At 35.8% G+C, this 26,455-nt stretch overlaps 1 protein-coding gene across 6 annotated transcripts in view; it reads left to right on the top strand.

Moving 5' to 3' along the window:
- HERC2 (HECT and RLD domain containing E3 ubiquitin protein ligase 2) overlaps nucleotides 1-26,455 on the top strand; it is a 103,522-nt gene that overhangs the window by 67,221 nt on the left and 9,846 nt on the right. For 3 of the 6 annotated variants that reach the window (XM_065741222.1, XM_065741224.1, XM_065741221.1), the window contains 26 exons: nucleotides 38-215; nucleotides 614-695; nucleotides 778-949; nucleotides 2,530-2,674; nucleotides 3,292-3,517; nucleotides 4,533-4,704; nucleotides 5,247-5,433; nucleotides 6,203-6,343; nucleotides 6,726-6,917; nucleotides 8,193-8,346; nucleotides 9,076-9,183; nucleotides 10,281-10,412; nucleotides 11,071-11,229; nucleotides 11,324-11,442; nucleotides 11,852-11,977; nucleotides 12,977-13,132; nucleotides 13,281-13,396; nucleotides 13,505-13,703; nucleotides 15,556-15,770; nucleotides 16,479-16,656; nucleotides 17,830-17,991; nucleotides 19,004-19,095; nucleotides 19,923-20,062; nucleotides 21,035-21,222; nucleotides 21,703-21,900; nucleotides 24,012-24,095. In XM_065741222.1, the coding sequence (XP_065597294.1) occupies nucleotides 38-215; nucleotides 614-695; nucleotides 778-949; nucleotides 2,530-2,674; nucleotides 3,292-3,517; nucleotides 4,533-4,704; nucleotides 5,247-5,433; nucleotides 6,203-6,343; nucleotides 6,726-6,917; nucleotides 8,193-8,346; nucleotides 9,076-9,183; nucleotides 10,281-10,412; nucleotides 11,071-11,229; nucleotides 11,324-11,442; nucleotides 11,852-11,977; nucleotides 12,977-13,132; nucleotides 13,281-13,396; nucleotides 13,505-13,703; nucleotides 15,556-15,770; nucleotides 16,479-16,656; nucleotides 17,830-17,991; nucleotides 19,004-19,095; nucleotides 19,923-20,062; nucleotides 21,035-21,222; nucleotides 21,703-21,900; nucleotides 24,012-24,095 (4,021 nt within the window). Of the gene's footprint in view, nucleotides 1-37; nucleotides 216-613; nucleotides 696-777; nucleotides 950-2,529; nucleotides 2,675-3,291; nucleotides 3,518-4,532; nucleotides 4,705-5,246; nucleotides 5,434-6,202; nucleotides 6,344-6,725; nucleotides 6,918-8,192; nucleotides 8,347-9,075; nucleotides 9,184-10,280; nucleotides 10,413-11,070; nucleotides 11,230-11,323; nucleotides 11,443-11,851; nucleotides 11,978-12,976; nucleotides 13,133-13,280; nucleotides 13,397-13,504; nucleotides 13,704-14,828; nucleotides 15,021-15,555; nucleotides 15,771-16,478; nucleotides 16,657-17,829; nucleotides 17,992-19,003; nucleotides 19,096-19,922; nucleotides 20,063-21,034; nucleotides 21,223-21,702; nucleotides 21,901-24,011; nucleotides 24,096-26,455 lie in introns of those variants that run through there. The other 3 variants (XM_065741223.1, XM_065741225.1, XM_065741227.1) reach the window with 3 other exon arrangements.

The raw sequence follows: 26,455 nt of genomic DNA, 5'->3' as shown, positions 1-26,455 counted from the left end.
ATAATGCAATGATATATTGCTTATTTACTCTCTTTAGGAATTGTGATAAACCCAGATTGATTGAAGCACTGAAAACGAAACGTATCCGTGATATTGCTTGTGGCAGCTCCCACAGTGCTGCCATTACCTCTAGTGGTGAACTGTATACGTGGGGTCTTGGAGAATATGGAAGGTTAGGACACGGAGATAATACTACACAGCTGAAGCCGAAGATGGTAAAGCAAATGTTTCTCATCTCTGTTGAAATGTGAATGTGTTTTTTCAGTAAACTGTAAAATAGAGGTAAAGTAAATCCAAAGCCATGAATGCAATATAAATATATTGTTTGGGAATGATCTGATCAGGCTTTGGTACACCTACCTACCTCTGATGTGCTAGGTATTTCAGATGCAATTTGTCTTGCTTTTTCTTGGAATACGATTCAGAACAGCTAGTGTTGTTTTGAATATACATCATGCATCTGCTTTGACACATAATTGCTACTGGGCTGTGTTGGATCTCAAGTAAGCAGGATTTGATAAACCTGAGCCTCAAGCGTAACAGCTTGAAGATGTTTGTGAAATTTTTTAAACATAATTAATGTATTTGAAAGATCTTTTTTTCTCTTTGGTAGGTCAAAGTGCTCCTTGGCCACAGAGTAATTCAGGTTGCTTGTGGAAGCAGAGATGCTCAGACTCTTGCTTTGACAGATGAAGGTAGGAATATCTTGTTCCAGAGGCTTTCTGGCACATGGTAATACTGTGATCATTGTTCGACCTACAGTTTGGTGTTTTTTAGGTTTGGTGTTTTCTTGGGGTGATGGTGATTTTGGAAAACTGGGCCGAGGAGGAAGTGAAGGATGCAACATTCCTCAGAACATTGAAAGACTAAATGGCCAAGGCGTTTGTCAGATTGAGTGTGGTGCACAGTTCTCGTTGGCACTGACCAAGTCAGGAGTGGTATGGACATGGTATGTGACATTTGCCAGAAAATAGTAAAAAGCAATTGCTAAGTATGTGTTGTATTTACTGCTATTTGATTGCCTTAACCTCATCTGTACTTTATCTGTGTGCTGACTTTGTCTTATAGGTAGGAAGCAATTTGAGAAAAACTGATCTGTTCAATTACTTACTGTGTCTTGTAGCATGCTGAGTTTATTGTACTCTGCTAGAGTACTGGAGTCTCAATGAACGTTTTCTCTCTTGGGATCGATGAAGTACACAAAGAGTTAAATTAAGAATTTGGAGCAGAGTGGGAGGAAGAAAGCTTCTGCTTTTGTTTTGAACACAGCCTCACCTTTTAAGATCATAAATCTTTCTGTAAAACCTGTTCATTTCTGTAATACAGATCAATTTCAGATCTCTACAGCTGAAGGCCTTACCCCATTTTTGGGAGTAAGGTTGTCCTGTTTGACATATACCACAGCTAGGAAGATGTGAAATGTTGTGGAGTTTTTCTTTTTTTGTTATATCATTTGTCAGCAATTTATGAATAATATAGACTAATCCACAAAACTTCTGTTTTTATAAGTTAATTCTCTTACTAAGTGGGAGAAGAGCTTTTAGTTGAGTTCTCATTTGTTGTTGGCCACTAGAAACTGTATATGTCTCTTGCTTTTTCCCCTCTATTAAGTTCTTGTGCTGAAAAGTAAGAGGAAAGGGAATTTGGCAGTCTTTAAGAATTTTTTGTGAAATTCATGCATAATTTCATGACATTACAGGATTGCAAGGAGGTTTATTGTTCTGTTTCAGCTGCGCATATCTGCATTTTAGGATGGCTGAGATACTTCTTAAGTTTTAAATTCATGAATTTATAATGATTTGAGGGAAAAATTGTGACTTCTGTGCTACATGTTTGTGTAGGCAATAGTACTGTATATCACATTCGCCTCCAGCATGACCTACCTTTTCTTGAGAAATTGGTGATGATGATCTGCAGAAATGAGTGAATGGTTACTAAAAACACAATGGAAGAAATATCAGTCTTTTTCGTCTTTGTTAACATATAGAGAGGTGTTCTAAGGTGTCTACATGAGTTTTTATCTATGGTATATTTTTAGTGTGATTTGTTTTCCATATGACATTTTTAGAAGACTAGATTATAGAGGCTTGAGAACCCATACTGAGGTTTGCAATAGTATCAAGAATCTCAGTTCTGTATGTAAAGTAGTTCTCATTTTTTTTCTCGAGTGGACTTAGTAAAGAATCTGCTATCTTTAGGTTTATCCTTAATAGCATAAGTTGGTCCAAAAAGAATAAATACATTTTGTAGATATTTATAAAAGCAGTGTATTTGCAACAGATGAAGTGCAGCTGCAGTTCTACAGAATTATGTGCAAAAAGTCATAAATGATGCCTATTCTAGACTAAGGTGAAATGTATTGGGGTCATAGAATTGCAGTTTTCCTTTCATTATTCAATTTTGAAGAGTTTGCTGTTTTAATCCCAATGATAAATAAGGATATTTTTATTATGGAATCTAAGTTGAGAAAGGAATGTGTGAGCACTATAATTGTCCTGAATTTTGCTTTTATTTTTGTGTCTGTTTTAGGGGTAAAGGAGATTACTTCAGGCTAGGCCATGGCACTGATGTACATGTACGAAAGCCTCAAGTAGTGGAGGGTCTGAGGGGCAAAAAGATTGTGCATGTGGCAGTAGGTGCCCTCCACTGTCTAGCAGTTACTGACACTGGACAGGTACGTTATGTATCACCCTCCTTTCCCCTTTTTCCTCCGTCCACAAAGAAAGAAACTATTGAAGAAGACTGTAATATCATCAGTGGTGATTAAGAGGAATATATACATTATATTATATATATTTCATATTACTATTGGACATAAAATATTGTCTTAGTAGCTTTTGTAATATTTTTCTAGTTTGTGGATTATGTACATGATCTGTTTTCTGCTTCTCACTCCTAAAACACAGAAGTAGTCATAATGTTTGGATAGTTTCTTCTGCTGTGATCCAGCATTGTCATTATTGTGGCGCTGACTCAGATATCTGGTGTAATCACTACAAAATTGATTCTTTTAATTTAATTGTTCACTGTGAACATTGTATAACTGGTTAGTTGATGATTTATGACTCTTCAGTGATTTATGAATCACTTAATAAAGGGTTACTTTCTTTTTTTTTTTTTAAATGTATGACAATACCTGCATTACTTTAAAAAAAAAAAAAAAGCAATAGCTTCTCTAAACTATCCTGGGTTATTAGTACAAGTTACTAAAAATTTTATGTAAGAGTTTTAAGGAAAACAAATGAGACAACCAGGGAGGTTGATGTAATGAATTAAAATGTCTTTTGGCAGGTTTACGCTTGGGGTGACAATGACCATGGGCAACAAGGGAATGGAACTACTACAGTCAATAGAAAGCCCACTCTTGTACAGGGCTTGGAAGGCCAAAAAATCACTCGGGTTGCCTGTGGATCTTCCCACAGTGTAGCATGGACAACAGTGGATGTAGCTACACCATCTGTTCATGAACCAGTACTTTTCCAGACAGCAAGGGACCCTTTAGGTGCTTCTTATCTTGGTTGGTAGACACAATCTTATGTTTTTTTTCAATACCAGAGTAGAGTTAGGTATGCCTGTAGTTTGATGGTTGATAGAAGAGTGCAAAAAGAATGCTATGTAAAGAAAACTAAAAGACAGCAAAGAACAAAAGCACAAAAGACCAAAAAGCATCTGAGGAGCACCCCCATCCAAAAAAACAAAGCCTCTTCCTGAAAATTGAGATTATAAAGGGGCTTGTTCAAAAGTAAAGTGCAACATGCTTTATCAAACACCGCAAAATCTTTATCTTTAATATAGGGTAGAGCTTTATGGATGTGGTAGGTGGATGCTACTTTAATACTGGCCTGATTGCATGCTGTCTCTTACTGTAATTCTTACACTACTGCTAGCTTTTCGTTTCTGAAGTAAGTGACTAAGGATTACTGAGAAAAGACAGAAAAGTTTTATATATAAGGTCTGAGCATTTTGCTAATTGCATTATTTGACAAATACGTGTTTAAAAGAGTGTAAGAACTATATGCATACAATATTTATTTAGTATTTTAAGGATACCTAATCAATATTAATGTTGTTAGAGAAATTTCTGTTTAAGTAAAATTTGTTTTAAATGCCAATCACTAAAATATTTATATCTGTGTTATCCTGTTCTTCATGAATAAGTAAGAAGGTGGAACACTATGTTCTGAAGGCATTTACTAAGAAATCTCTGTACTGATTCCAGTATTTGTAACTGTAGGAACTGCAGTTTAAAAATCTCCAGTAGACTTAGATTTACTGTGATTCACTTTATTGTGTAAATGACCAAGCACCGGCACAGCATTCCCAGAGAGGCAACTCAGAGCTGCATGGGCACCCTGTTCTGGGAGGACCTGCTGGAGTAAGGTTTGAAGCAGATGGACCTAGAGGTGCTTTCCAACCTCAGTTATCTTAAGATTCTGTGATCTTTAATGGCCTACCAAGCAATTAGGTCATTAAGTTCCAATTTTGTAGTACACTTCTACTGAAATGGAGACACTTGCCTTTTCTTACTTCAGGTGTTCCTTCAGATGCAGATTCTTCTGCTGCCAGTAACAAGATCAGTGGTGCGAATAGTTCGAAGCCGAATCGCCCTTCCCTTGCTAAGATTCTGCTGTCGCTTGATGGGAACGTTGCCAAACAGCAGGCATTATCTCATATTCTGATGGCATTACAAATCATGTATGCCAGGTAGGCATGCAAGTATTCCTTTGTTTTAAAGAGCAAAACATAGTGCACTATCACTGCATCTTGAGTCAGCTGTAAATGGTTTTACCAGTTTGGGCTTCTCAGGAGAGGGTCAAGCTTCATTTACTTTTTCCTTTGATGTTCATATTACGTTGTTTTTTTTAGATTGAGAAGCTTTTAGTACCTGGGGAAAAATATTTATTCAGTGTTTATTCAGGGATGCTCAAATATGCTGTGTAATAAGGGTATAAATATGTCATGATAGATATAGTGGAAGAGGGAACAGGGTTGAAAGAACAATAAAACTTTACTATTCCTTCCTTGTTGATAGAGAACAGAGTATTGATGCTAAAATTTATCAAGAGGAGAACTCATGTAAGATAGTATGGGCTTAAGACACAGTATTTAAGCATTTAACTTAAGAATGGAGCTAAACTCTGTCTGTTGAAACCTTTGCTTACTAAGCCAGGCTGATACCATTCATTTTTCTAGTTCAACAAAGGATTATAATTAGGCTTATATAAATCTGTCCTAAATGATTACAGGGATGCAGTTGTTGGAGCACTGATGCCTGCAAGTATGATTGCACCAGTAGAGTGTCCCTCTTCATCGCCAGCTCCCCCATCAGATGCTACTTCTACAGGAAGCCCTGCAAGTGGAGATGAATGCATGCTTGTAGGAGACATAGAAGAGAGGCTGAGCCCAAACCCATGGCAGGACAGGAGAGGGGAGGTAGTGTCAAATGAATTTTTTTCAACGTAGTTTAACATTAAATCTGAAAAATACTATTCAGTATTTAGTTTGGTAGTATAGTAACAGATTAAATAGTTGTTTTCATGTTCATATATGGATTGGCTGCGTTACATATGTCAGATTTGGAAAATACTAAAATTTCTGGTGAAATCAATTTTGAACTTTCAGCATGCAGTATGTCATTAAAATGCCATTACGATTTATAGTAGCATTTTAAAGTTGTCTTTAAAATGTTTATTAGTTGGTTGGTTATCAAAGTAATTTTACAAGAATGATTAAAACTCTGCGTTAAGAGACTATTCAACAATTATTTATTGAAATATCATCGTAAACTTAGATTAAGTAATGTATACTGAAGAGCCTAACTGGATTTCTCCATTCTCTTGATTCTGAACTGCTAATAGAACCATGAAGAAGAAAGACTTGCTGCTGAATATCTTTTCCTTCCCTTACTACTAATCTGACATGTATTGTTTGGGGTTGTCTTCTGCATTGCAGACTCCACTGCAGACACTGATGTTTTATTGTGTGTGTTTTGTAGTATGTGGGGTAATGTGGCTGGCTTATTGTATTAGGAACATAAAATAGCAGCTAGAAAAACAGGGAGTAAATCTGTTGCATTTGAATTTATGACTGTTTTTGAATTGCTGCTGTCTGTGAACACAGACCCTCCTGAAAAATAATTTCACTCCTAAAGGATTTATAGTCTCTTATTGCAACCTTTGTTACTTTTGTTCATTTTGGCTAGGTTGTTTCTTCAGAAGATGCTGTGACACCATCTGCTGTAACTCCCTCAGCTGCTGCTGCCTCTTCCCGTCCTTTCATTCCAGTCACAGATGACCCTGGAGCTGCCAGCATCATTGCAGAAACCATGACAAAAACCAAAGAAGTAATGTCATCAATGCCTTCCTTAAAACTTGAGTCCTTATAAGGCTTCTATTGAATAGTTCTACTGTTTTAGTTCTTTAAAACACTCTATAAGTAATAAGTATAAGGAATCTCTATAAGTGATTACATTTTTAAAGCATATTCAAAGACTGGATGATTACTGTTAATTTTTTTTATTTTTTCTGAAGCTGAGGGAATTCAGTTTTAGGAAAACTTTTTCACTTGAGAAACAGATTTTAACAGGAGGTAAATTCTTGAGATCATGTAGTCTGAGAATTTCAAATTGTGTCTTTCAGACTTCTTCAGACAAGTTAACACCTTTGTATTCAGTGAGATTCCTCTTTCATCTATACTGTTACATTTTTCTGCAATTTGTTTTGTAGGATGTAGAAAGCCAAAGTAAAGTATCTGGTCCTGAACCTCAGTACTTGGATGAGTTTACTAGTCTGTTAGTCCCAGATGATACACGAGTCATGGTTGACCTGCTAAAGCTCGCTGTGTCCAACCGAGCAGGTGAAAAGGGAAGAGATGTTCTCTCAGCTGTTCTTTCTGGTATGGGCACAGCTTACCCACAGGTCAGATTTCATCTTCCATTTCAACAATGTCCTTTATATTTTTAGCTTACTAGAATACTTTCTTCTGTATGAAGTATAGTTTGATAGACTGGAAAGTCTAGTAAGCATGAAAATTAGAGTTGAATTTAATGCACGTAACCTTAATGAGTGTAATGGAAATATTACATGAATATATTTATTTGAAATAAATGCAAATATGTCTGGTTTTTATATCATAATATGCATAGATAATTTGATATATAAATCATATATATGATTTATCATACTAGCAAAGCATGAGGCTGAATTAACCAAGTTAAGAGTTGAGAAATATTTGCAAAGTGTCCATGACTGTGAGTTTTCCTTGGACAACTAAGAATGTGAATGAATGTTGTAATACTGGCTAACAAAAGCTGTACAACAGAATATGACAATCAATAACATAATCATATAATATCTGCTTATGGGAATGAACTGAATGTTGTTTAATGTTTCTTTAATATTTTTTCTAGTGTGTAATGGTGCTTTTGCTTTAAGATGCTCATATGACATATTTCATTTATGGCTCTGCACTGCTTACAGTGCTTTGAATTTCTCTGTATTTCTTTTTTCACTAATCAAAGAGATAAACAATAACTTTGCTATGAATTCTGAGGTTTTTTTAAAATTAATGATATAAATGACAAGACAACTGTACTTTAAAAAAAATGAAATCTTAGGGTATATCTGTTCTACTAAACCAGGTTTGCATGTCACCATTCTACCAGATGCTGTAAGAGTCACAAAATGCTATTTCAGAAACTTTTAAACTTTTTTTTTAATCTTTTAATTCCTTGTAATGATTTGAGATACAGTTGTATCCCTCCCATTGCAATTTAAATCCATGCATTTACATATCAATTTTTAAAATTGTTCAAACATTAAGCTAAAAACTTCATTTTCTCACTCAGCAAGAATTTTTGTTTGAAACTGCTCTTCAAAAATGAGTATAATTGGAGTTTTCTCCCTAAATAATACATTTTAATATTACTTATTGGTTATATATTTACATCTTTCACTATGCTTTACATATTCCACTTATGCTTTACAGTTCAGTTTTTCTGCAAGGGAAATCGTGAGTTGTTTTGGCATTTTTTTTCATATTCTGAATGAATGTGATAGTTTATGAATCAGAATACTTGTTTTTTTTTCCTTTTAAGTCAGGAAGAATAGTAGCTGGTTTAGAGTTCTTGGACTAATCATATGTTGTTTTCATAAGCTTGATTTTTAGGTGTGTATCTGTTTTTATTGAATTAGGTTGCTGATATGTTGTTGGAGCTGTGTGTTACTGAGTTAGAAGATGTAGCAACAGACTCACAAAGTGGCCGCCTCTCTTCGCAACCAGTTGTGGTAGAAAGCAGCCATCCATACACTGATGATACATCATCTAGTGGCACAGTTAAAATACCAGGTATAGGATTACTAGAGTTGCTAAAACTCAGGTACTTGTAAGCCTGGAAATGTAAAATCATTTTCTCAGCTTACAAAAATGTGTATTAACTTTTAAAGTCATATTGTGTATTCTATTGCTATAATAAAATGTGTCTTCAAATACTTGTATACTGCACGTACATCTCAGTCACGTGAAGTACACATTTACCCAGGTTTGAGTCCTGTGGCTGAATTCTGTGCACTGCTTCTCTGCAGCTATGTACTACTGCTGTTTTCTGTTCATTTATGAAGCTGAGAATGACCGCAGTCATTTTCAGAGTCAGTAATTGAACATTCATCACATAGCCTTGATCATTAGGAAGTACTTTTTTCCTTCTGTGCTGTATTTTCATCTTGTGCTTTCTCCAGTACTGATACTTAAACTCTCTGTTGCCTTTACCTTTTGATATTTGTCTTAACTGTAAATAGACATTTTTTGCTATGGCAACTTCTGTTGGGAATCTTCTGAACTTAGTCTTCTGTATGCTAGCCCCAGTTCATGTGAGCTGCCTGTGAGGTAGGCCTTTCACAGCATAAAAAGTAGAAACAGTGTCGGTAAACCAAAGCAAGTTCACATTTTTATTTTTATTAGTGAGCACTCTGGCTTCCAAACGATTGCATTTGATTTCATGTGGATTTTTAAACTACTGCATTTGCTTGTGGGATTGGTTGCTCTGTAGAAGTGTATAAATTCTTTGTTGCTGTTTAGGTGCTGAGGGACTGAGAGTAGAGTTTGATCGCCAGTGTTCTACAGAGCGGCGCCATGATCCACTCACCATCATGGATGGTGTCAACAGAATTGTTTCCGTCCGATCAGGTGCTTTTCAAAAGTGTCTTGTGTGATTTACTGTTAAACGTTGAATGAAATGTACCACTATCTGTGATGTAGCCCTTGTGAGTGATGAGGCATTAAAAAGGAGGAAAACACATACGTTGATACTCCGTTTTAAATAAAAAAGTATGATCTATATACAGACATATAAGAGTGAACTTGAATCTTTGAATATATAGACTCTAAGACATTGTTATATTTTTCCTAAGAGCAGTTAGAATGTAAAAAATCAGTTTCTAGCACTCACAGCCCACATATGATTTTCTGCATAATCAAAGTATATTTGAAAAAATTGAAAAGTAATTGGAAGAAGATACTACATTTGCTACCCTTGGAGTTTTTCAAGTAATAGTTGCAGAAAACTGAGCTTTTTTTTTACAGTCAAGACAAATGCTCTTCTTCTGTTGAATGCCCAAATAGAATCTAGGCTCTGTCTTTCTGTTTTCTGCTCTGGTCTGTGTACTTGACTCTACATGGAATCTCCACATCTTTTATCCCACTATCTATGATTTCGTTTTTAAGTGCTGTTGCCTTTCAGTAGATGATAGAGGAACATTTTAAATCTCTTCAAATCTTACACTGACTCTTCCTGTACATGACATCATGTACAAGAATCTTAAGTAGTACTACCTATACTTAATGTTTTTCAGCGCTTGTATTGTGAGCTTTTACTGTTAACCACTTTTTCCCCTACCTGTTTCAGATGTGTTTCTTCATTGGGCTGTTTTTGATTGAATGAAAACCTAAAGCTTAATGTTTTTTAACATATTTGTGATATGAAAAGACAATTTGAAAACAGGACAGTGGGGTTGTAGTAAGAGCTCATAATGTCTTTTGAAAGTGGTATTTAAAAGCACCGAGGACATGCAATATAAGTGGTAATGGAACTGTTTAAGACTTAAGTTTTGGTTATATAACATCTTTATAGGTGTGTACATGTCCTCCACAAACACTTCTCTTTTGGAAAATATTTATGTGATGTTTGTAATAATAAAATAACCCTAGAGAGGTTATTATTGCTGAGTAGATTACGTAGCCTTGGTCGGCATACATGAGCATGTTCGTATTACTTACTGTAACAGGTCGTGAGTGGTCAGATTGGTCTAGTGAGCTGCGAATTCCAGGGGATGAACTAAAGTGGAAGTTCATCAGTGATGGCTCTGTAAATGGATGGGGATGGCGATTCACTGTTTATCCTATCATGCCAGCTGCAGGTAAAGTTTATATCTCATTTATGGAAGGGTGAGAGTATTTTCATCAATGTAATCCAAATATTTACATGCCAAAGGTTAATTGTTCATTTATATTCGTACTAAGAAAATGTTTTCTTTCATACATAGCAAACATTTTCAACAAAGTCCCAAGAGGTCCATTTCCACGTAGGGGAGAGAGAAATGTTTTGTAGTTGCTCTAGTTTCTCTCCTAATGAATCCATGGAATTAGGTGAATTGTTTGGTGACTGGTGTGATTCAAGGGTATGGCTTTAAAGCAGGAGTCAGAGATAGTTCAGACTGAGTATTAGGGAATAGTTATTCACTGAGAGGAGAATAGTCAGGACTGGAACAGGCTTCTCAGGGAAGCGGTTGTGACCATAAATCTTTTGGTGTTCAAGAAGCATTTGGATAATACTCTTAGATTTAACTCTTAAGTTGCTTTGTGTGGAGTCAGGATTTGGTTTCAGTGATCCTTGTGGATCCATTATAACCCAGGATATTAAATGTCATGAAAATGCCTCTTTCTTCCAGTCCCTTCAAAGGGATGCAGACTGGCACTGTAGACAGCCGTGTTTGTTTAGCAGATCCTGCTGTTATTTCTGTTCTAATTTCAATACAAGTGCAAATCTTCTCCACCTTTTCTTTTTATTTCTTGCAGGCCCCAAAGATCTTCTCTCAGATCGGTGCATTCTTTCATGTCCCTCAATGGATTTAGTTACATGTTTGTTGGATTTTCGCTTGAATTTTGCTTCCAACAGGAGTATAGTTCCTCGCTTGGCAGCTTCTCTTGCAGCTTGTGCTCAACTGAGTGCCTTAGGTAGGTGTAAGTTCTAAATTTAAATGTACTTTTTTGAAGGTAATTTTTTTTTTGTATAGTAATTCTGGGTTTTGTGTGCTTTTTGTTTCCTTAGCTGCTGGCCATAGGATGTGGGCTTTGCAAAGACTACGGAAACTGCTCACAACAGAATTTGGCCAGTCTATTAACATCAACCGGATTCTTGGAGATAATGATGGAGAAGCACGAACTTTAGTAAGAGGATGCAAAAGCTATTCCCTAACTTCTTCCTTATTAAGATGTTTGTAAAGTGTTAAAAAGTTGGCACTTATTTACAAGGCTTTTATTTTTGAGCACAAAGGAAGAAATGTGTCAAATGAATAGCCTACTTGCAGAAGTCTGCAAGTCCCTATAAAAGGGCTTAGTTAAAAAAAAAAACAAAAAAAAAGAAATCTAATTCCAGTTTTATGTCCGTGTAATTTTGGAACTGTCAAAAATGATAGAAATACTTCTCTGTTAGGAAATGATGCTTCACATAGCAAACTGTGGTTTGGGGGAAGTTATTAATTTTTGTCATGGTCTTCTATTCATAGATTCATAGATTCATATCTAAATAACTTCCCATAACACACAGTCTAATTTTCAACTTCTGTGATTTCTCTAGAGTTTTACAGGAAGTGCTTTAGCTGCTTTGGTTAAAGGTCTTCCAGAAGCACTGCAGCGACAGTTTGACTATGAAGACCCTATTGTGAGAGGTGGCAAACAACTACTCCACAGCCCTTTCTTTAAGGTAATGAGATGCAATCATTAAAGAATTCATTTGTAAAATTCTTTGGGATTTTTTTTGTGTGTGTGACTAGCTCACCTCATCCTGATACAGAAACTTCATTTAATGGCTGCTTTTAATGGATTTTGAAAAATTAGTCTGAAGTCAGTGGGATTATATTGAGTAACAATAAAAACAGAAAACTATTTCTAAAATGAGAATAAAATATGCAAATACAGAATCAGGAATACCTAGCTTGGCTGAGGTAGGTAGTTCAGAACAATATCTTGGAAGTGTAGTACACTACAGCTGAAGCTATATTTTTATAAATCGATTTCTGAATTGTCCTAACAGGAGTACTGTGTATTTTTGTCCTTTTAAATATCTTGAAGGTGTTACTTACCTCCAGTAGGAACAAGTAAGAATATCTTGAAAGCTCCTCCATTTTGGGGCCGTGTATTTCAAAGCAAAATGTATAGGAAAATGGGATGAGTGAGTCTAAATGTATAGGAAAATGGGATGAGTGAGTCTAGAGAAGAGCATCAAGAATAAAAAAGGCTGAAAAAACCTTCCCCTGTAGTAAATGTAAGAGGATTTATCTGTCTTAAAGAAGTTCTTAAAGTAAGTAGAAGGTTTTTCAGGGTAGAAGTCATCTATTGTTCAGTATCTTTGCCAGTGATATGCTGAATTAATCAGTTTAGTTGGAGGAAGGATACTTAGTTTAGAAAGTAAAATGTTCGGCATGGTTTTTCATACAAAAAATAATTTGTCACAGGTGAACTGTAAAAATTCCTGTATTAGAGCAAGAAATTTAGATATCTAACTGTGTGAGATCAGCTGCATAAGATTGATGCTGCCCCATCAGTGAGGATAATGAAGGTGGATAGCTCTTAATATCTCTTGCACTTCACATTTTCTAAGTCTGTTGATGCCCTACTGGTCTATGAGCTGTTCTACTACATCAAATACATGTTGCTTTTTATTACACACTTGTTGCAACTCTAAAATCTGTTTTGTCTGCAGGTTCTTGTGGCTCTTGCTTGTGATCTAGAGTTGGACACTCTCCCTTGCTGTGCAGAGACACACAAATGGGCCTGGTTCAGAAGATACTGTATGGCATCCAGGGTTGCTGTGGCCCTTGATAAAAGGACACCATTACCTCGCCTTTTCCTTGATGAGGTATTTCTGGAATATTTTAAATAGCTCATGAAACATGCAAAAGCGTTACATTTAAATGGATGTGCTGAGATTTGAAGTATTTTATGCCAGCTGTGATCAGAGTATGTTATATTTGGAATAACTTTCTTTCATGCAAAATATATTACAGGTAGCAAAGAAAATTCGAGAATTAATGGCAGATAATGAAAATATGGATGTTCTTCATGAATGCCATGATGTCTTTAAGAGGGAACAGGATGAACAGCTTGTCCAATGGATGAATAGGTTACTCCTTTCAACTGTCATTTGTTTTGCCTTGTGTTGCTTTGTTGTTGTACAAATGAACTTCTGTTTTAAGCTCATTTATAATTTGTGATTTTGAATTTTACACAGACGACCTGATGATTGGACACTTTCAGCTGGAGGCAGTGGAACTATTTATGGTTGGGGTCATAATCACAGAGGACAACTTGGTGGAATTGAAGGGGCAAAAGTCAAAGTCCCAACTCCATGTGAAGCTCTTGCTACCCTTAGACCAGTGCAATTGATTGGTGGTGAACAGACTCTGTTTGCAGTGACTGCTGATGGAAAGGTAAGCATACCAAAAGTTGGTTAGACATCTTGTAAAAATTTTGTCCTGTCTGTCAGAATGGATTTGGCTAAATCAAAAGTAGTGCGTGTATCAACATAAATAATAATAATAATAATAATAATAAATAGCATTAGCAGTTAACGTTCATCTAGTGGTATTCTGTAACGACTCTGTCCTCAGCAGTCAGTATCATCCCTGTGAATTTTTCACTGAAGAGACAGATTAATGACATTGTGTTTGACATCATTGCGTTGAGATAAATTGCTTTTGAATAGTTAAAAAGAGTAAAAGGAAGTACTGTATTTAAAAATCTATGTGTTGGACAAAATTTGTGTGTGTATTCCATACAAGAAAGAAAATTAGAGTAATAATGCTTGAAAGACACCTGTAGGTGATAGATAATTTTGTTACTACACAAAACTATATTTTCTTGATACTGTTACAAAATCAGCAGTGGGATTTAAAATAAAATGTATTAAGATCATTGCATATTGACTTGATTGTATCCGTTTTTTTATACCTGACATGAGAGGTACTAACTTGTGTCTGTTGTACTTTCAGGTATAGGTAATTAAATGTTTATGGGGGAAGGAGAACTAAATGCCTAGAAGTCTAGGATGTCTGGCTTTTTGGGACTGGATTAGAAACTTTGAAAGTATAAAATGTTCTATATCAGGTTGAATTTTTATGAAGAATGTGTGCAAATAATCTTACCTTTTAATATAAAAAATTAGGTTTAGAAATCTAATGTAGAATTTTATTTGTATGTTTATACAATCATGTATTTCCTTAAACACTGATTGACAACACGGATTGAAGTTGGTGGCAAGAAATGTCTGTGTCTAATTTTTCCTTGATTAAGGTTAGAATGTATTGCTACAGAAGTGTGGAAAAAAAGTTTTTCTGGAATGTACTTATGTGTTCTTGACATGGAATGTTGAAGTAGGCTAGTGTTAAATTTTTCGTGTGAAACTGTATATTTACATTATACAGCTGCTAAGTCTTGTCTGTTTGGGCTTGAAAACTCACCTGAATTTCAATGGGAAATAGTTCCTTTGAGTGCAGAACAATTAATAAGCGAAATTGAGTCACAGTTATATTGATAGGTAGAATTTTTCTTCCAAGACCAGCTTGTGGAGTTGGATAAGTAGACAGTTCTTGGAGACACAGAATCTTCTTCAGGTCTTAAAAAGAAGTGGAAGGCTTTAAAGCTAAGCACAGACTGAAAGTCATTGCGAATCAGGTCATCAGATATCATGTCATCTCTGAAAATGAAAGAAATTCATGTCTACGCAGTAGAGATCATGTTAGTAGGAAAGGGGCCTTGGATGATAATTGTCCTCTCTAAGGGGAAAAGAGAGACGTCTACTGGAGGAGTTGTTCTTAGTTTGTATTAGTTTGCAGTATAAGCTGTTTCTGCTTCATATTTGATGAAGAATTTGTTGCGTAAAGGCTGTCTCCTTTTTCCATCTGTATTGATCTCTGCTTCTCCTTGTTTTGCCTTTGTCCTTAGACTATTGTTCTATAATACTGTGAGGGTCAAAATGAAAGTCTGAGTACTTCTTTTCCTTCCACATACTCAAGGGCTTCAATGTAGAACATGCTTTGGTGTTGCTTGCCTAAATTAAGTCTTAAAAACAGTGCTATTATTATTTTGAAAGGAAAATCCTCTTCTGTTTATACATATATTCTCAACATTTCAAGAAGAGGATATAGAGGCATAAGAAACTTTTCTGGAGGGCTTTGCATTAACTCTTTTCTAGCGTACGTTCATTAAGAATTCTTCTCTATAGCCAATATTGAATGCTCTTCAAAACACAAACAAAATTGAGGATTATTTTTTATTCTAAAGCTATATGCCACTGGATACGGAGCAGGTGGAAGGCTTGGAATTGGAGGAACAGAGTCAGTTTCTACTCCGACTTTACTGGAATCCATCCAACATGTGTTTATAAAGAAAGTTGCAGTGAACTCTGGAGGAAAACACTGTTTGGCACTGTCTTCTGAGGGAGAAGTTTACTCTTGGGGAGAAGCAGAAGATGGTAAACTTGGTCATGGAAACCGAAGGTAATGCTTTGTTATTTTTTAAAACTAGTTGCGATGTATTTGAAGTGTTTTATGAATACTGTATATATGTAGAAGTCAGTGTTAAGTTGTGATGTGGAAATGTATGTTTTTAAATTGCAGAACCACAAATTTTTTGTGAGATAAAATTACTTTTATTTCTGTGACTAGATATTATCTTCTAGCTTGTCTGTAGATGCAGTGGATTTCCTCTGGGGTCTGTGCTGTGGGTATGGAGCTCTTCAGCGCTGCTGCATAACTGGCATTCTGCTTCTGATGTTTACTTGCAGTTATCTGTGTTAAAGAATTTTTGCTGTTAGAGGCAACAATATTCAGATACAAAAAGAAAAAGGAGTGTTCAAGTCCATGGAGGAAAACAGTACAGGTTACACTAGAAATTTTGATAATGTATATTAAATTAGGCTGATTTTCCAGTGTAAGTGCTTTACTCAAGTTTCAGTGGAAGTGTTTCTGTAGTTTCATTTAACCTGTTATGCTTTAGTAGAACAAGTATTAAACTACTTTCAGATTTTATAGATGTCTAAAAACTTTTCTGAACGAATAAATGAACATAAATCATGAGGATGTTAATGTGGAACAAAAGTAAATAATGAGGTAGATGTCCTTGTACTCATTTTGTAAAACACTTAATACATGGTTAGTGTGAATGGTCTATTCCAAAAGGTCTGTCAAAAAGTATTTTCATTTCAGCCCTTGTGATCGTCCTCGTGTAATTGAATCTCTGAGGGGTATTGAAGTGGTTGACATTGCTGCTGGTGGAGCACACAGTGCATGCATCACAGCTGGAGGAGACCTTTTTACGTGGGGAAAGGGAAGATACGGGCGCCTTGGGCATGGAGATAGTGAAGACCAGCTGAAGCCTAAACTGGTAAGAAACCTTTGGAATTATTTATGGCCTATTACAGTTGTTAACCTCTGATCTGTGACTTTTTGTACTTCTGCATTATAAAGAATAAAAAACAACAACAATGGTGTGCATTTATAGGAAATGAAGCGTTGCTTTAGAGAACAGAATTGCTTTGTAAGAATGCAGTGAAAGTGGAGCTACGAAACTTTGCTAGAGATCACTAAGCAGCTTAAGGAATTTGTTTGGGAGAGGACTTAACCCTCCCTGCCAAACAGAACAAAACAATACCTCTAAAACCCAAACAACAACACTGTTAGTGTAAAGGGTATGACCTGTACCAATTGTAAATGGATTACAAGCTGTTGCCACTTCTAGTTGGGATGGGGGGGGGAAGGCATCGTAGAAAGAGATTAAGTTGACTGCATCTCTTCATAGGAGTACTTTGCACTGAAAATAATCAGATGTTTGCATTCCTTCACCCAAAAGCGAAGTCTACCTGCTTTTATTATTCAGTAGCCCTCTGTTTTCTTGGTTAGAATGAAGATAACTAATAACTCTGTATATTAGTTTGAAGTATGTAAAATTCCATGCTGATTTGAATGATGGATTGGGCTGCCTCAGATTCCTTATTTTGAGAAGGATATGGATTAGGAGGGTGCTGTTTGTATGTGTCAGAATCCTTTTGCTTTGTGAATCTTAATTCTGTACATCATCACTAGATGGCAGCATTTCAGAAGTCAAGATGTTCATTAAATTCAGATAGCAGTGAAAAGAAATTGTAAAATAGTAAGACTGTATTTGGAAATAAACTGTGTATTCAATAATTAGTTTATACAAGAGTGAAGCAGAGAACCTGAACACATAAACAGAACATAGGCTTTGGTAACCTTACATGTTTTGTATGAGTTATTTTCCCTAGCTTTTTTAGGTTAAAAAAAACAAAAAATCAAACAACAAAAAAAAACCCTTACATTGTTCACCATGTAAAAAGAATAAACCAGTATGTAAAATATGTAGTTATTTTATGAGTTTGAAAGGACCGAAGCCTTTTGACTTGAATTTATTTGCATGGTCATGTTGTGTTTCAGGCTTTTAGTTCCATTGATGCTTCTCTCCAAGTTAGGTTTGACTTCTTTTATGAAACTAAGTGACTGAGTCTTTATTGTAAACAAAAAACTGGTGATTGCTTTACAGGTGGAAGCTCTCCAGGGCTATCGCGTGATTGACATAGCCTGTGGCAGTGGAGATGCACAGACATTGTGCCTGACAGATGATGATACAGTCTGGTCCTGGGGTGATGGAGATTATGGAAAACTTGGGAGAGGAGGCAGTGATGGCTGTAAAGTGCCAATGAAGGTATTTGAATATGTACTTTTCATTGTTTTATAAACCATAAGGTTAATAGAAATCATTGAAGGCATAACGTTAAAATGTGCAAACGTCACACAGTGGGTGGACATCAGGATCCTTTTGATGTTAATAATCAGCTGTGTAGGATACAGTGACTGGTCTTCAGTTTTTGTGCTGAATAAAAGCTGGTTTTATTATTTTGTTTTTTGGTGAGGATTTCTGGTTCCAGAAATATTTGTTACTTTAATTTTGGTTCCTCTCAAAAGACTAGGTATTTCCCAACAAATCTTCATATTTCAGATAAAATCCATGTAGCATCCAATCTGAGTAATAGCATTTGTTATAGAGATAAGTACTGTTTGTGTTTGTGAATAGCGTGCAACTACATGAGTGTCATTGTGTGTACCTATGCACAATGGATTTTAGATTTTTAATCCTGAATTGCACCACTTTACATGGATACAGGTGGCCCTGTTCTCTTTCCTAAAGGACAAAGTCTACTGGCCTGTTCTTATTAGCACTTTATTTATTTATTGCATGATGTAATGCAATTTGAACATAGCTTATCAGTCTTGTTGATGATCAGTCCCATAAGATTGATGATAAAACGATATAAGGATGTATATAGAATGAGTAGGAACAGTCTCTTGCAGGTTTAAGTATCTGTACTATGTCAGCAGAATCACATCCATGTCAGATGATTAATGTTGAGTAGTTGAAGACAGAGCCTTACTATTTCTACTAAGAATATATTGCTGCAGGTAAAATATTAGTTAAGATCTTCAGTGGTTTTCCAAATCTGAGCTTCGATTTAATGTTTAATCGGTAAATAGTAGAAAGATGAAAGGAGTGGAATTCTGTTAAATAATCTATATATACATTTTAATTAGTAAGCATGCATATAGGCACTGTAATGCTTAGGCACATCTTCAGTGCAATACATTGTCTAAACACAGGGTGGTTGATGAAACTACAGTCTCCATGACTGATTTTTTTTTATTTGATATTATTTTCCTAGATTGATTCTCTCACAGGCCTTGGAGTGGTTAAAGTAGAATGTGGATCACAATTTTCTGTGGCTCTTACCAAATCTGGAGCAGTATATACCTGGTAAGTACTTTATATTAGTTATTTGGACAGCATTAGATGTAACCTTCTTTATAATGAGAATTACTGTTGTATCACCTTCACTGCTTGATTTTTCTTCAATATGGAAAACTCTTTTGAGTTTCTGTGTTTTGATTAGTAATAAAATCTACCGGTTTGAGGAGTCCTTCAGGATGCTGACCACTGTAAAATGCAGAATTTCAAAGGTGGTCACTAGAAGTTAAGTGTGAAGTGTCATGCGGTCTTGAAGATGACAGCAGAATATTTTTCATATATTACCAAAATGTATCTGACTGGTGTGAGACTTTTGTTATGTAGTTTATTGTTTTAATCTTCTTTTGCAATTCCAAATTGTGTGATTTTTAACAACTTGCAGACTGAAGTGTTTGGAAAGAGAAAACAAAATACCTTTCAAACACTACATCCGTGCGATAAACTCAAACTATACAAAGTCACAGTCTCTGAAGTCAGTACTGCTTTTGCAGCTGATAGATGTCTAATCCTTGACACTTACTCTTTTAAGAGAAATAACAAAAAAAAAAACAACAACAAAACAAATGTGAATGTGGTGAAAGGACCTATGAAGAGCAAGCTGGAACCATGTATTAAGTATTTTTTATTGTAACAGCAGAATCATATCCATCTCATATGAGCTAGAGATTATTAATTGTGAATAAGTGGAGTCGGAGCTGTGCTGTTTCTGCTAAATATAAAATATTTTTGCTGGACTATTTATAAATACTTCTACAGGCCAAATGTAAGACAGTCCATGTTTCCATTCTTTCTAATATTAAAACTCAGTTTTGAAATGTTCTGTCTTCTCTGTGCAGGGGCAAAGGAGATTATCATCGGCTAGGCCATGGATCTGATGACCATGTTAGAAGACCACGACAAGTGCAGGGACTGCAAGGAAAGAAAGTCATTGCAATCGCTACTGGGTCCTTACACTGTGTGTGCTGCACTGAAGATGGTATAAAAATCAGATACATTACTTAAATTACTTAGTTCTGAATTTGGAGAAGAAATAAAAAAAGGAAACTTTAAGTTGAATATTGGTGGACTGTCCTTGCTAAAAATGCTGATCCTCTGTGTGCATTTACATATTTTGTTTTCATATTTCCTGAGCAGCAAGTATGTCATAGATTTACAATAATAGTATAAAAACAACTGAAGGTTTTGAATTAATAAAAATTAAGAATTAAGTTTCATAAATGCCAATGGTCGAAGAAAAGCACAGAACTCAAAAAGTAACTATGAGCTGATCAAGAAGTAGAATGAATGGATTTAGCTTTTTTTTACAGGGTCATCTGAACCTCCTGAGTTGTTTTAACTTTGTGCAGTGCTTCATTTACCATATTGCTTCTTATAAAGTAGACTGAGATACTGAATATTTCCAAATTTAATTAGCAGGTCTGCATAATAACAGACTGTTTCATTGATGCTAGTGAAACAGGATATAGCTGCAGAAAATGAATGCTCTGAATCAAAGTTGATTTTTTAAGTATTTTCCAGTCTTACAACACTAAGCACCCATTTTAATGTCTGCCCTAATAGCATAAGCTACTACAGACTCTTTTATGCAAAATGAAGTCTTTTGTAATTCTTTTTTTAGCATCAGCTTTCTTTTTCTATGAAACTGTGAAGTACAGACTGTTTCCGTTGTATCTATTGTCGTTTGTCTGCACCATTTCCTTCTGTTCTGCAGTAGAACTTTGTTGTATAAACTGTGAAGAAATTGATGCATTTAACATTAGCTGCTATACAGACAGAACTGTGTCATTCAGTTTTACCTGCAGCAGATCCTGGATTTCAGGACAGCTGTCAGCTCTAGAAATCTTAATTACTATCCATGGTCTCAATCGGTTAAATGATTTCAAAATGCTTATTTAAAATAAACAGACAAATTTCTATTTTCAGAAGTAATTGTTTCTTCTTGGTTTAGGGGAGGTGTATACCTGGGGAGATAATGATGAAGGGCAGCTTGGAGATGGAACAACTAATGCCATCCAAAGACCACGTTTGGTTGCAGCACTCCAGGGTAAAAAGATCAACAGAGTTGCCTGTGGCTCAGCACATACTTTAGCTTGGTCAACCAGCAAACCTGCTAATGCTGGCAAGCTCCCTACACAGGTGATGTTTTTGGCTTACTGCATTCAGTTTTTAAATGTACTTAGTATGCTTGCTTGTTGATCTTTCAGCAGACATATTTCCTTTCTAAATCTCTGCATCAGTTTATTGTGCTTTGATTTGACTTCGAGCTTGTATTTTCCTTCTGTATTTCTAAAGAAAAATTCTGTTTCTTTTTCAAGTGAAAAGGATTCTTTATTCAGTTGTTAATCCAATACTGAAGAGTAAACTAGAAGGAATTTTAATTCTGTATTCTACCTGTGAAACTCTTCCACATGAGTGGCTTGCATTGCATTAAACTGAACATTCAGTTTTTCAGCTATAATAATGGTGCATAATGCCTAGGTAGAGTGGTGGCACGATGTGAAATGTTTCTGATACAAATTTGCCTACACATCTTAAGTTACTGTTCTGTTTAATAAAATAAAGGATAGAATAATCGTAATTTTTGTTGTTGTTGTTGTTGTTATTGCCTCATTGTAGGTTCCTATGGAGTACAATCATCTACAGGAAATACCCATCATTTCATTGAGAAACAGGCTTCTACTGCTACATCACATTTCAGAACTCTTTTGTCCTTGCATTCCAATGTTTGATCTTGAAGGAAGACTTGATGAAACTGGCCAAGGACCATCAGTTGGGTTTGACACCCTAAGGGGAATACTGATATCACAAGGAAAGGTATTTATCTGAATGTATTTTTAAGGGAGTCTTCTGTAACTATACTGTTTAAATGTATTGCTTAAACTGTTCCTGAGGAAAATGGAACTCTATCTTAATTTGTTCTGTAAGTTGTGTGTCAGAACGTATGCATTCAGGTTATGTTCATATCTTTAGTCAGGAATGTGTTCTCTTTGTTAGGCTTTCCTTTTCTTGCTTTTTTTTTTTTTTTGTCATGATTCTACTGTGTATTAGTCTTAAAAAATAACTGTATATTGTAGATCTGTTCATGGTGTAGCCAAATTCTTTTAGAATAGTAACTGCTATTCTAGGGGAAAACAACATAGGTTTCAAATGGTTATTGTCTGCTTTTTTTATCTCAGTTACATCGATCAGATGATTTAATACTTGATCTAAAGCTCTGTGCAAGTTTTATGGCTTTAGATTATGTAAATGGATAAAGAAGCATGGAATATCACAGCTGTATGGGACGTCAGTCATGAAGTCTAGATAATTAATAATCTTGAAGAATGCAGCATTAATTCAAAACTTCAGTTATGGAAAGCCTTAAAAAAGATGATTGGCCTTCAGTATGATCATTAGCTTTGCACCTGAATTTTCTCACTGTTCTAGTAACTTGTCTAATCTAGCAAACAGACAAAATCTGCTAGGGGATCTAATTGAAACTAGAAGCAGTTAATTTTTCCTCTGCAGTGCTGCTCTGTGTCCTTAAATAAGACACATGTCCTATCATTAGACTCTTTAGAATGCATCGCCTCACAGTCTCTTTCTCAAGACCCCAATAAAACTATGTAGAGAAATCTGGCTGAACACATGCTCCATGGGCCAAAAGGAGACCACAATTTCTCATCAAAACCTAGACTTTAAAAGAGAAGTCCATTCCATTCATGATACTTAGACATCTTAATGCTATTAATGGGAGTCTTTAGGTAATTTTAAGTACAGGAATTTGTGTGTAGGAGGAATATTCCATGTCAGAACAGTTGTACAAAGATTTCAGATATAAGATAAAATGTGGTAGCAGGCTTATTTTATGTCAAAAGTGTTCATCAGGGATGCCAGAAATTGTAAATGTATTTGCTTTCACAGAAACATGGTTGGATACATTATATGACTAGAATACTGCAACTGAGGGCTGTGTGCTTTTTAGATGAGATATATCAGGGCAAGAAGGGAGGGGAATTGACCTCAGTATTTAGAAGCAGATAGACTGTGATGAGCTCTGAGCCTCTGAGAAGCAGCCACGACCAGTTTGAGAGCTTGTGGGTTAAAATCACTGATCAATAAAGGGCGTCTGGTGCTTTGGATGAGCTACAGGCTGCCTGACCAGGGCAGGGGGTGCCTATGAATGAGGCCTCCTTGCTTCAGCTGTGAGAGGCATTTTGATCTCATCCTGATTAAAAAACAAAAAAGGAACAAACAACGTTTTTAAACCTTTCCTGAAACTTGTACTGTAAAATTGGATTCAAATATTTAGTGAGAGAAACTCGGATACTTAAATTTGCACCAAATTATTGTTATTTGTTTATTTTGTCCTTCCTTAGTAGGATGGTCTCCCCTTTGACTATTTGATTGTTTTTTTTCCAACTTCTAATTACATTTGTGTATTAGTGCAGCTGAAGTTAATTTACACTTGGTACCATGTTGGTTGCCTAGTAATAACTGAATCTGGATGCAATACAACTTTTCAAGCCATGATTTTATGTGATACAGGAGAGGCTTTCCTCTTTAATTTTTAGCTTTCCAGGATTTTCACATGTGAACTGTATTAGCCCAAATAACATGCTACTTAACTGATATCTCACAGCTTTATATTCTGTTCTCTTATTTGTTTATTTTTGAGCATTTAAGAAGTATTTGTTGCTTATTTCCACGTCTTCTAAAGAAAGACTTAAGGGCTTTATGCCTTTTCCAGTGTTTTGTGATGTACTCTGAAGAAAACTGTAGAAGAGTAGTACTATAACATTAGCTTCTCCGTTGTGCTGAAGAGTCTTTTTTTGTTTGTCTTTTCCTGAATTCAACTAAGGATATGTTTATCTGCGAAACACATGCAGTATTCTTATTTGATTACAGTCTTACCACTTAATTTTTTTTGTATTTTTCTCGATTAGGAAGCAGCTTTCCGAAAGGTTGTGCAAGCCACTATGGTGAGAGATCGGCAGCATGGGCCAGTTGTGGAGCTCAATAGAATACAGGTATCTTAAGCTGAAGATTTGATTTTAGTACATGTGTTTAACCGCCAGTGCTCAACATTTCTCAGATCCCTTCATGTTTCAGCTCTTTGGTGTCTGAGTGCTGAGGAGTTTGGTTTATGTTGGAGGATAAAGCAATGAAGCTTGTTTGCTTTCCAGTATGTTTTCATCCAGACTGTAGATGTATGGGGGGAGGGAACACTTGAAATAATGAGTGTATGATTTGGACTATAATGGGCAAAGTACATCCTGCTCGTCAAAGAATTGCTTTTTCAAAATTCAGTGTATTAGATGATTCAAGAAAGCAGCAATTCTGATGCCCTTCTTTCCTTCCCAGGTGGTCATGTGAATTATTCCACTGTTGCTTTTGGAACAGTGGACATTAAGGGTTATGAGGGGGAACAGGAAGAAGGCTTCTCAATATGATTCAGAATCAGGCTGATAAACTCTTGTCCTGGTTATTGCATGTGATCATATTGATTGCATAATTGTTTGATATAAAAGTGCTTTTTCTTTTCCTTATCATTGATGTTAGAAAATGTAATGTTGTGCCTTAGGCCAGATAAGGATTTTTTGTGTGCGTCTCCATAGATATTTCTGTAACATAGAATACTAAAACGTTTGTTTATGTTTGAATGGACTAATGTTTGGTATTACAGAATCCTCATGTGTTTCTTTCCTTTAGTGGTGTGTTTTTTTGGCATTTTTAAAATATATTGTAGGAATAACTTGCTCTTTGTAAGAAAACTTGCTCTTTGTAAAGTTAGAATCTGGAAGCTGCAAAAAATTCTTATATTTCGGTCCATTAATTTTCTCTGTCTTTACATTTAGAAACAAACTGGTAGCTTTGAGGCATCAATTTTCATAGCTTCTAGAGGAAATGAGATATTTCTGTAACACAGGTCTTTCCTAGATTTAGCCAAGACTCAAAAAGACCGCGCTCATAATCTGCCCTGGTTGTACAGTACCAAATGTGGGTTATAATCTCTTGAGTTAGTTTTTGCAGGGAGTGAAACTAATCAATGAAAGAACTGTTTGAATGAAACTATTTGATCCTTTAAGTAATGATTCAAAGCTGCTTTATGGAGTTTCAAAGAGCTACAGAGTTTTCATTTTAGTTGTAGTTGGGAGTTCAACTGCAGTTAGACTTGAAAATTCCTTTGCTATCAAAAGATAGGTACAGTTTGTAAATTATATGGTGAAGTCAATTCACTTCTTCATCTTCCTTCATTTAAAATAAATGGAAGAGATTTTAAAGTTATTATGCAGATACTGACTTGTTCTTTAAGATACATAGGTTGCTCCAAAAGCCTGTTTATTTACATGAAAACTACAACAGCTGTGAAAAACACAGTAACACTATTTGATAGAGAAAATTCTCAGCATAATACACTGGTTTGTAACAGTCACCACCATTAGCTATACGTCTTTGTCAGCAATGAACAGGAGCCTGCATGCCACACTCATAAAAATCTGCACCAGTGAAGGTGACAGCTGTGTTTGGCCATCTGGAACATTTGCCCTTCACATCTCTCATGCCACTGCTGCAACGTACCACCCACTGCCTCACTGTGCTCACATCCTCTGCTTGGTCTCCATAAATGTTCAGCAAAGCATCAGTGAATGTCAGTGGGTGCTGTTTTTTCCATGTGGAGAAGTTCACTGACACGCTTTTGCTTCATAAGCGCTTTCCATTTGGAGCCTGACATGCCCTTCTGCTGCCATCTGTCACATGGCAGCAAAATGTAACAGAATATTGATGGACTCTTAGGCAGGGATGTTTGTACTGCTGTTAAATCATGCCTTGCCATTGGATGAATGAGAGAGCATCACAACAGTTGAAAGGAATTTCCTTCTTTTAAAAGGCAAGCAAATTTTAGTTATTAAGGAGAATGTGTACTCTTGGAATTATCATGCTGATTCTTCCTTTCCGCTTTTGGAAATTGATTTCATGATATATCCTTGAATTTTGGTTCTTCGTAGATGTTTTCTGTGTTAACAATACCTTCTTTTTCTTACCTGATTCCAACTAACAAACTTTTTATCTTTTCTTAAGCATTTTTGTTAGTCCCTAAGTGTGTGGCTTGACATAATACATCTCTCCCAGGCTGAAACTGGAGATGGTCCCAAAGGGTGGCCAGTATTTCTTTTCAGTTCTCTGAGGATGTTTTGGGCAAATAGAGGTCTTGTTATTCACGTTTGGTGAAAGAACTTAAAATTTGATCTTCAACACTTTAAAATGCTGTAACCAGGTGTCAGATCAGTTTGAGTGTCTCTTCCCCCTCATTGCAGTGATTCTGCTCACAACTGATCATTCGCTGAGGCACATTTTTGAACTTGATTCCTCCACACATTGCTCTGTG

This window comes from Cyrtonyx montezumae, unplaced genomic scaffold, assembly GCF_038088225.1.
Source record: "Cyrtonyx montezumae isolate F1298 unplaced genomic scaffold, pur_monq_1.0 scaffold_3, whole genome shotgun sequence".
Classification (NCBI taxonomy): Eukaryota; Metazoa; Chordata; class Aves; order Galliformes; family Odontophoridae; genus Cyrtonyx; species Cyrtonyx montezumae.
The sequence above is the reverse complement of the archived record's forward strand: the minus strand, read 5'-3'. Positions and strand labels throughout refer to the sequence as shown.